The sequence below is a fragment of the Solanum pennellii genome, chromosome 6 (assembly GCF_001406875.1).
Source record: "Solanum pennellii chromosome 6, SPENNV200".
NCBI classification, from domain to species: Eukaryota; Viridiplantae; Streptophyta; class Magnoliopsida; order Solanales; family Solanaceae; genus Solanum; species Solanum pennellii.
Genome location: NC_028642.1, coordinates 2,579,323 through 2,589,494, shown reverse-complemented (window position 1 = coordinate 2,589,494; position 10,172 = coordinate 2,579,323). Strand labels below are relative to the sequence as shown.

The 10,172-nt window shown below is 34.7% G+C and overlaps 1 protein-coding gene across 1 annotated transcript; it reads left to right on the top strand.

Moving 5' to 3' along the window:
* Window positions 1-409: 409 nt before the first annotated feature.
* Window positions 410-9,811, top strand: LOC107022035 (serine/threonine-protein kinase tricorner-like). Its single transcript, XM_015222747.2, has 14 exons — window positions 410-670; window positions 2,320-2,602; window positions 3,382-3,556; window positions 4,313-4,396; window positions 4,475-4,716; window positions 5,159-5,375; window positions 5,997-6,076; window positions 6,363-6,447; window positions 6,947-7,078; window positions 7,184-7,297; window positions 7,378-7,425; window positions 7,777-7,861; window positions 8,890-8,946; window positions 9,457-9,811. Exons 2-14 carry the CDS (start codon window positions 2,415-2,417, stop codon window positions 9,489-9,491), a joined length of 1,542 nt encoding a protein of 513 aa, XP_015078233.1. The 5' UTR covers window positions 410-670; window positions 2,320-2,414; the 3' UTR covers window positions 9,492-9,811.
* Window positions 9,812-10,172: the final 361 nt, after the last annotated feature.

Here is a 10,172-nt window from a genome sequence, read left to right as displayed (position 1 = left end):
ACCATTTCGCTTTTAAAAAAAATACAAATTTTATTACTTTTCAAAGTTTCTTTAAATAAAAAAATTGAAAAAGTGAGACAAAATAGTTGCCGTGAAACGATTTAATTAAAAACACATATTTTTTTTATATTCTAAAATCGGTTATTTGAACTATTTGTACTACTCTCTAATTTTAAATGTGCACATATAAGTAGACAGATAAACCATCAAAAGTTTGAACAAATAAACACACTTATCCTATATGTCTATTTGTTCAACTTTATATAAATTTAAGCGACTATTTCATTAGCTAAAATTAAGTTATAAAATATATTTATATCATATACCTAATATAAACACGCTCAACTATTAACGAGTGACATAGATATCGAGAAAAAGAATAAATAGGAAAGGGGAGAAAGCTGATCCAATAGCTTACCAAAATCACTTGTAACCAGAGAAACTGCCGGTTAACTGTCTTCTTCTTCTTTTCCCCATTTTTTACTTCTTACTTCAAAAAAAAAAAAAAACAACCAAAAAAAAAAGAAAGAGAAAAAATTACTACGTAATAATACAATTTCTATTTATCCATATTCATATATATAAACAAAGAAAAATTTTACACCATTTTTAATCAATCTGAATATTATTGTATCTCTCAATCTTCTTCTCCATCTCAAAAGATTTGTGGGTAAGCTCAAATATTGTTTTGCATTTATGTTATTTAATTTTCTTATGCTATGCTTTTTATTAATCATGTGGGGAAGTTTGTATTTTGTTTTTGGGGTAAAAATTTGTCATTTTGAAATGTGAGTTTCCAAGATTGGTAATTTTCCTTTGTGGGTTTGCTTTGACTTGAAATAAAGTTTTGATCTTTGATGAAGATTGTATCTGTACTAGTGATGATCCGATTTAGAAGCGAGAGGTGGAGTCAGGATTTTTAGTTTATGGTTTCTGAATCACAATCTATTTTGGTTCTTTTTTTCATATTCTTTTTGTAATGTGGAGATTGGATTTATGAATTCTTCATTTGGGTATGAAACAAGTGTGATGACTGGTCTGGGTGTTGGGTATTTTGTTTGGATTTCTTCTAAATAGAGTTAAAAAGTTATGTATACCATTTAACTTGCCTTCAGCTGACATCTATACTCTCAAACTTTGAGTGTGCAGAGATTGAACAAATATGCACATTCGTCCTACGTGGCATCCTATAGGACAATTTTGTGTCCTATGTGACATTCTACGTGTATTATGTCATGTAGAATGTCTAGTTGTGCACATCCAAAGTTGTGGACATAAATGCTACCCGAAGTCAAGTTAAACAAACATATTTATGCATTATGAACTTTCAAGATACTCAACAATGAATGTGAGTTTGCAAGATTGTTCTTTTTTTCCTTGGTGGGTTTGTTTTGATATGAAACAATGTTTTGATCTTTGATGAAAATCATCTCGTACCGATGATGATTGGATTCAGAGGTAGAGTCAGGATTTTAGTTTAAAAATTTGCATGAACTCATAATCTCAAGTGATTGTTTATTTTCCTTTCTGGATTTTTTTTCGATTTGCCAGAAAGTTTTGATCTTTGATGAAAATCACTTCATTCCCGATGATTGGATTGGATCAGCCACTGCTATAATCATATTTTAAGTATCTTAATGGGAAGAATAGTTTTGTTACTCTATCATTATATGTTTTTTTGAGGCTCTATTTTGGGAATATCTTGATTTTGGTATGTTTAGCATTTAACTAATGATAAAAGAAGATGACTTCGTATGCACTTATAGTTTGATTATGAGTTTGCAAGATTCTTCATTTTCTTGGTGGGGTTGTTTTAATTTGCAAGAAATTTTTAATCTTTGATGAAAATCACCTCATTAACGAAGATTGGATTGGATCGAATGTGCTACTTTCATAATCATATTTTGAGTACCGTTTATGAATGGAATAGTTTATTATTTTGTCATGATATGTTTTATTGAGGTTCTGTGTTTGGTAATATCTTATTTTGGTGGAAAACCAGACTAAAATTGGATCTAACTAATGATAAAAAGGATGGCTTTGGTATGCTCTGCATTGAGTTGATTCCTATATGAGTATTTGGTAATCATGATGGTTCGAAATGAAATCTTGTTCTCGGTGGAACAAAAAAAATTTGGAGTTGAATAATGTTACTGTCAAAAGCAGATGACTTTGATATGTTTGGCTCTGAATCCTAAACAAAAAGTTGGGTTTAACTGCTCTTTATTGTCAAAAGAATAGATGACTTTGGTATATTCTGCATTTTACTTGTTAATTTTATTGATTTGCTTATGTTTTTGTTCAACAATTTGTTAATAGATTTTCACTTCGGGGGTATGATTGTAAGTCGGATTACAATGAGTATCTGGTCCGAGGATTCCTTATGTGTTGCTTCATGTGCTGAGGATATGTGAATGGATTCAGCAAGAGGTTGGTTCCAAAAATTGTCATCAACCAAGAAGGATCCAATGGCCGGTGATGGCAAGCCACCGTCAGCCGAAGAGGCTTCCAATATAACAAAGCAAAGGGTTGCTGCAGCAAAACAATACATTGAGAAACATTACAAGGAGCAGATGAAAAATTTGCAGGAGAGAAAAGAGCGGTATGACAATAGATGCTACTTTTGTCTTACGACTTCCCTTTAGTTTCTAGACTTTTTCCTTTATGCAACATTATTTTGTACCTTAATTTCATGTGAGACATGTTCCTCAAAAGACGGAGAGGCATTCAGTTGCCGTGATGAGTTGAAAATCAACACTTGAATCTAGATTCAGATATGGGCATGCTGTTTTCTTGATTTATATGTTACTCCCTCCGTTTCAATTTATTGTCTTAATACCCTTTTTAGTCCGTTTAAAAGAATGTTTCTTTCTTTTCTTGACGACTCTTTAGGTTTCAACTTTCCACATGACATTTTTAAGACTACAAGATTAAAAGACATTTTGGTACATTCAACATACCTTTAGTTTACGACCACAAGATTCAAAAGTCTTCTTTACTTTCTTAAATTTCGTGTCAAGTCAAAACTAGACAATCAAACTGAAATGGAGGGAGTATATCATTGTAACTCTTGTATAGCTGATATATTGTGAAATAGTCGAACTTCTCAAATAGTTGTGTCGGAACAATTTAGCCGACTTCAAACATAGCAAAGAGACTGCAAGAAAATTATATCATGTGCAATATAGCAATATCAAGGATGTTACTACCAGACATTCCTTTGAAATACTCTGCATGATTGGTTAGCCTCATTATATTATTACAAGACTGAGCTTTACGGGATTTTTCTTTTCAACAATTATACTATTGACATATTTGAAATTTCTGCATTCTATAATGCTTTAGTTTCTATTTGTTTCCTTATTCTCATTTGGCCTGCAGTCGAGTTTTACTAGAACAAAAGCTGGCAGATGCCGATGTCTCACAGGAAGATCAAACTAACCTACTGAAATTTTTGGAAAAGAAGGAAACTGAATACATGCGACTCCAGAGGCATAAAATGGGAGCTGATGATTTTGAATTATTAACGATGATCGGAAAGGGTGCATTTGGAGAGGTATTGTTTCTATCAAAAACATCTAAGTTCCTTGTTCACGCATCTGTTCCTAGTATAATATTTATTCTGTTACTAGTGTAATTTTCTGTTCTCCAGATCCTCCCTTTTTGCCTTAACTCTGCATTTGGAAGTTAAACATTCGCATGTAAAAATAATAAATCTTAGACCTCCCTGTTTCCCAATGCTCCGAAAAAACATTGTCGATAATTGCATGTTAATGCTCCTCACGGTGAATCATCTGAATATTTTAAGGCGTCAGTATCGAGAATCTCTTTTGTAATATGTCATAACAATAACAACAACATATCCAATGCAATCCAACAAATAGGGTCTGGAGAGAGTCCTTACCCCCTCCCTACCTTGGAGGTAAAGAGGTGGTTCCCAATAGGCCCTCGTCTCAAGGAAAAAGAAATAGCAGAAGTAAAGAAGCCATAACAAAATATTATAGGAAGCAAGACAAAATATTCCGGAAAAAGGACAATAACTACAACAAAATAATACAACAATTGAAGTACATGACACTACGGAACTATAGCTACTAGCGTGGAAGGATAATATGTTGTGGTAATGCAATTTATATTTGTGGTTTATGGTACTAATTTCCTGCATTTGTCTATATCCCTTGAGGTACATTTGTGGTACTAATATTCACAGGTTATATATGTTGTTAATGCCATGCTTGTAATGGTACTTAAAGCTTAGTTCTTTGTCGGGAAAAAAAGCCAATCTGCATGATTGGTTTCTCTATTATTACAGGTCAGAATTTGTAGAGAAAAAACAAGTGGTCAGGTATATGCAATGAAGAAGCTAAAGAAATCAGAAATGCTTCGTAGAGGACAGGTACGTGATTATATGGTCATCAAATGCAACTCCCAATTCTACCACTATATTTACCAAGTCCTTAGCTTTTCGTATTAGGTTGAGCATGTGAAAGCTGAAAGGAATCTTCTTGCGGAGGTGGACAGTGATTGCATTGTCAAACTGTATTATTCTTTCCAAGATGACGATTATCTGTATCTTGTTATGGAATATCTACCCGGTGGGGATATGATGACACTACTCATGAGGAAGGATATATTGACTGAAGATGAAGCCAGATTTTATGTTGCAGAAACTGTTTTAGCAATTGAATCTATCCATAAACATAACTATGTACACAGGTGGAGATTTGATCTTATACCTGAATGTCATATGTTATGCTTTGTATTTACCAGCCTGTTTGGACAAGCTTCGGAGAAGTTAAAAGTGTTCTTTTCTTAACAAAAAATGCTTATTTTAGAAAAAAATAAGTGTGCTTGAGACTTTGAGTAGTAAGAAAAGCTGCTTTTCGGAAGCTAAAACAACTAGCTTTTTGCTTAAAACACTTTTGGAACATTGACCAAGCACAAAGTACTGCTCTAATATTGCAAAAGTGCTTTTCAAATTAATTAATCAAATGCAAATTGCTACTCTCTCCATAAGTACCTTGTGGAAAAGCAGTTCTGACAAAAAACGCTTTTCAAACTAAGCAGATTTTGGAAGCTTTGGATAAACAGGCTATTCATTTGTTCCGACTTCTTTAAAACACACTAACTTTGTGCAGCCACCTTTTATTTGTTACAGAGACATTAAGCCTGATAACCTGCTACTCGATAGATATGGTCATTTAAAACTATCAGATTTTGGACTATGTAAGCCTTTAGACTGCAGTACTCTTGAAGAGAAGGATTTCTCAGTGGGGGATGGTGCCAATGGAGGTTCCAAGAGTGAAAGCCCCACGGCTCCCAAACGCACTCAGCAAGAGCAGCTAGAAAACTGGCAGAAAAATAGGAGGATGCTTGTAAGTTTATCCCCATGTGGGTATTCTCATTCACTGTACTTTTTCCATTTCTTGTATTTACTGCGTTTATTCTTCATAATTAGCCATCAAATCTTAGTCTCTTAATGGCTATTAGTCTTCTTAAACCGTTGGGACATCTTCGTTATTTGATGAGATGTTTGTTTAAACCTAGTTATATATATATACACACTCATGTGTTCGTCTAGTGAGTAAATGGAGTGTAAGTTCTTTCCCCCATATTCTATTGTTGTGTTGAGTTTCTTCTTTATGGTAATTTGTGCTCCTCGTTTTTATACTAGAAGAGCTTGTTGAATCTTTCGGGATACACCTATACTAGGTGAAATATCCTTAAGGACAGTGTCTTTGACACAACTCAAGTTTTTCATGAATACTTAACAGTTTTCGTGATCAAGTATTTTCTGTAAGATTTCCAACAGACACTACTTCACATCTTATTGGAGCATGTCATTCTCTGGTCGGTAATGAAATTTAAAGAGTTGTTGTCTGTTAACTTGCTGACTTACACATGAGCATTCTTTTATGTGGTTTTTGTTAAAAATTTGATTGTTCGCTTAAGCTGTTCTCTTCATATATTTAATTCTAGTTGTTTGCATAATCCAGGCTTATTCTACAGTGGGTACACCAGACTATATTGCTCCGGAGGTCCTGCAGAAGAAAGGTTATGGAATGGAATGTGACTGGTTAGTACACTTCTTTATTTTATAATGAGGACTTTGAATGCACATTTTTGCTAATATTTTGGGGAACTTTGATCTTGTGTCCTTCAAAATAATAGCTCTTGTTGTAAAATTTCTAGTCGTTCTTTCACCCGTTACGCCCAATCTCTTCAATTCACTCTCGCCTCGTTCTCTTCTCTCTCTTTTCTTTCTGCTTTTTTTTTTTCATTTTAAGGGAGGATAGTCCATATGCTTTATATGTTTCTCCTCTTTGTATCCATTTGCTGTAAGATTCGATTTTATTCTGCAGGTGGTCGCTTGGCGCTATTATGTATGAAATGCTCATCGGTTATCCGCCTTTCTATTCTGATGATCCCATGTCAACTTGTAGGAAGGTGATCAATCATGACCACCTGTATATGTTCCATCATTTGTTTCTTTTTGGCTTGCATGATGCTTAGATTCTATTGGTTCTCCTTATAAAATAAAAAGTTAAATGTCAAAAACACATCTAAGCTATCAGTTTTTCGCGATTTTCATACCTCAACTATCTATTTTTTTTTCTTTATCTACCTAAAGTATCACTCTCTTTGTTTTTAAACACACCTCGATGCTGAGTTGGCCTACATGCTCTTGTGTCGATTGTGAACAAATATTTGGCCAATTCAACAATATGGAACTGCCAAAAGGTGATAGTTTAGGTAAATAGAACAATGGATAGTTGAGATATGGAACTCGCGAAAAAGTGATAATTTAGATGTGTGTTTACCATCAACTCTAAATAAAATAAAATAGATTCTATTGATTCTTCAAATAGTTTTCTCTCTTCACCGAATACTACATGAAAGCTCCCACATAATTGTATTATCTCAAAAATTACCATTGCATATGCAGATAGTTAACTGGAAAAATCATTTAAAGTTTCCTGAAGAAGTAAAGCTATCTCGAGAAGCCAAAGATATTACAAGCAAACTTCTTTGCAATGTCACAGAGAGACTTGGTTCCAACGGCACAGATGAAATAAAGGTGTTGTCTGGTGTGTCTTAAGCTATGTTCCTGTATTAGATCTAGGGGTTAACTGCAACCGTAACATCGTGGTTTCTTTTCTCTATTTCCTTTTTCACCGCTCAGGTCCACCCGTGGTTTAAAGGGATAGATTGGGATAAAATATATCAGATGGAAGCTGCTTTCATTCCTGAAGTCAATGATGAATTGGACACGCAAAACTTTGAAAAGTTTGAAGAGGTATCCCTGTGCATCTTTCTCTTAAACTTTTAGTTTTAATTATTTCACTCATTTATGAAATCTTTTGGTTGGTGTCGCAGTCTGAATCTCATTCTCAGAGTACGTCAAGATCTGGTCCGTGGAGAAAGGTATTCATTCTCATTATTATGTGGACATGTCATTTGATTTTACATTTTATTTAGGCATAATACATAAATATACATCTTAGCTTGAGCTCAACTGACAAATAAACACTCCAACTTTGAGAATGCACATGTAGACACCTCAACTGATGCCATTGTGTCTCGTGGACACCCGATGCTGACGTGGCATATGCATCTTGGAGGTGCCTAGATTACCATTTTCTAATTCGGGAGTGTTCAATTAACACAGTGGAGACTAGTTGAGGTGTCTAGACGTACATTCTCAAGGTTTTTACAGTTTCTTGTGTGACCTTTGGTAATTCCTATTTATCTTATTCTTACCCATCATTTGTACAGATGCTCTCGTCTAAGGACATTAACTTTGTCGGGTACACGTACAAGAATTTCAAAGTCGTGAATGATTGTCAAGTGCCTGGAATGGGTACTTTCTTCATCTCTGCTTCTCCGTACGCATGTCCAATTAATCATGCTCCTCTAATAACATCTGAAAAATATCAAGCTTAATGTCCAATATGTCACATGTGTAAATTGGAATCGAAACTTCTAACCCACACATTCAAGAAGAAGAAATTGAGAGGACTGTGAAAAGGAAAGGATGGAACAATTAAATATATGAAGTTAATAACCATTTTGTATTCTCACTTTTTCGTGGATGGACTTCTCTAGAAACTGATTGTTTCTTTTTCTCTCGTGGACCTGCTAAATCTTTCCGAAAAACTGGCTGTTGTGACCTGATTCTAGTTTGGAAATATTGTCGTTAGAGTATGGTATCACATTTGGCAGCTAGAAGTAGACGTTAGGATGAGTAAGACAGGTATCCAATTTCACGAGATCAAAACACAATAACATAGTGAGGTTCTAATTATAAAGATACATTACATGGTTGAACCTTGTTTTGTTAATTTCTTCTCGTAGCTGTTTGCTGCTTTTATTTCTCAACTAGCTACTAAACGCTCAAACTTTGAGTATAAACATCTAGTCTCCTCAACTCGTCTCCACTATGTCACTTGAACACTCCAACTTACAAAATGATCATCAAAACACCTCCAAAATTTATGTGATACGTCAGCATTGGGTCTCCACGAGATACAGTGAGGACAAGTTGGAGTGTTAGTTGCCAATTGAGACGAAGTTGAGGTATCTAGATGAGCACTCTCAAAGTTTGAGTGCTTACTTGCCTTTCATGCCAAGTTTACGTTCCCCTGTGGTTGTTCGTCATTCAATATTCAGTAATATGATATCTGAGAGCCCTCAGACGTCTCGGACATCATGAGTACAAAGGACAATTAGTTGCTTTGCATTTACCTTCTTTTATTTTTGTTCGTCGTTGTGTACGTTAACTTCTAGATGTTTCAAGTGTTTCTCTGGTATAATTACCCTTATATAGCTTTGACTGGCTGATATCTTCGATCATCATTGACTTCGATGTCTTCTTTTGTTTTTTGACAGTTGATCTGGAGAAAACAACTGGCAAGCCCAAGAAACCAACAATTAAATCATTGTTTGGTAATACTTCTCTATCCTTTTATCGATACAGCTTAGTCTCACTTGATTCTATTTGGAGTTCTTTCTGTTCTTGTCCGCTAGATTTTCTGTGAATTAAACGGAAGTTGTCTGTCAAATGAGTCTTGGTGAGGGTCTAACGAAACAATATCTCTACCTTCACAAGGTAGGGGTAAGGTTGTGTATACTAAACCCTCCCCAGATCTCATTTCTGTCTCGTGGGATTATACTGGGTGTGTTGTTGTTGTCATCGTCTTGTATTGCCTTTTGCTTGACACGCAGCACTCATTATGAGGGGCGCATTCTACTATACTTCCTTTTGCTTCAACTATTGAACGTTAGATTAAAAGAGGGCAACCCGATGCACTATGCTCCTATAATGCAAGGGGTCTAGTGAAAGGTCGGGGACCACATTAGGTCCATTATCTTTGACCTCCTGGCTAAAACAACGCACTATTTCGATTTGGAAACTTCAGTCAAGTGTAATCTTGTAAATTGTCTTTGATTCAACAGGGAACGAGTCAGAAACATCAGAAGAGAACTCGTGATCAACGATGAGGAGTTGCTTGAATCTCTTGCCTCAGCAACGTACGAGTTTCTGAAAAAGCAGAATATAGCTATGCGTTCTCCTTAAACCTGATCAGTAGCGCGAATTAGTACAAGTTTTTGACAGTTAGTTAGAGAGTCTATTTGATCTGAAATAACTATTTATTGAATTGAAAGATTTTGAGAGAAATAGATTGTCTACTTGAAACAAGTCATTTTTCAACCATTGATTGTAATTTACAATTTTGTTTACAAGATTTAGATGTAATAATTGACATGTTTGATATTGTAAATTAATATTCTTTTGGAATTAGTGTCATAATCAGAGTTTAACATACAAAGAATGACATTTACATGCTAGTTTTTATCTCTTAACCAGAAGTTTCATATTCAAGCCTTAAAAAAATGGAAAATTCTCATATAACGAGTGTCTCCCCCTCTATTGGCCTTAGATGAAGGGAATGTGATATTAATCAGAACAATGTGATAATAATCAGAACAGTGAATATCGACTATCGTATGTTTATACCAAGGAATTAGCTAAATTGTTGTTTTGGTATTATTGTTAGTTATTATATACAAGAACAATGTTGGGTGGGCTAATAGTTTGGTGAGGTGTATTCAACAAAATAGACATATGTGATGGGATAAGAAGATGTAACAATTAAGATACAACAAAGTGT

Coding starts and splice junctions, on each gene's coding strand:
- LOC107022035 (XM_015222747.2), top strand. CDS start 2,415: ATGGATTCAGCAAGAGGTTGGTTCCAAAAATTGTCATCAACCAAGAAG. Junction 5,376..5,996: donor AGAAAAATAGGAGGATGCTT/GTAAGTTTATCC, acceptor TGCATAATCCAG/GCTTATTCTACAGTGGGTAC. Junction 6,448..6,946: donor CCATGTCAACTTGTAGGAAG/GTGATCAATCAT, acceptor TTGCATATGCAG/ATAGTTAACTGGAAAAATCA.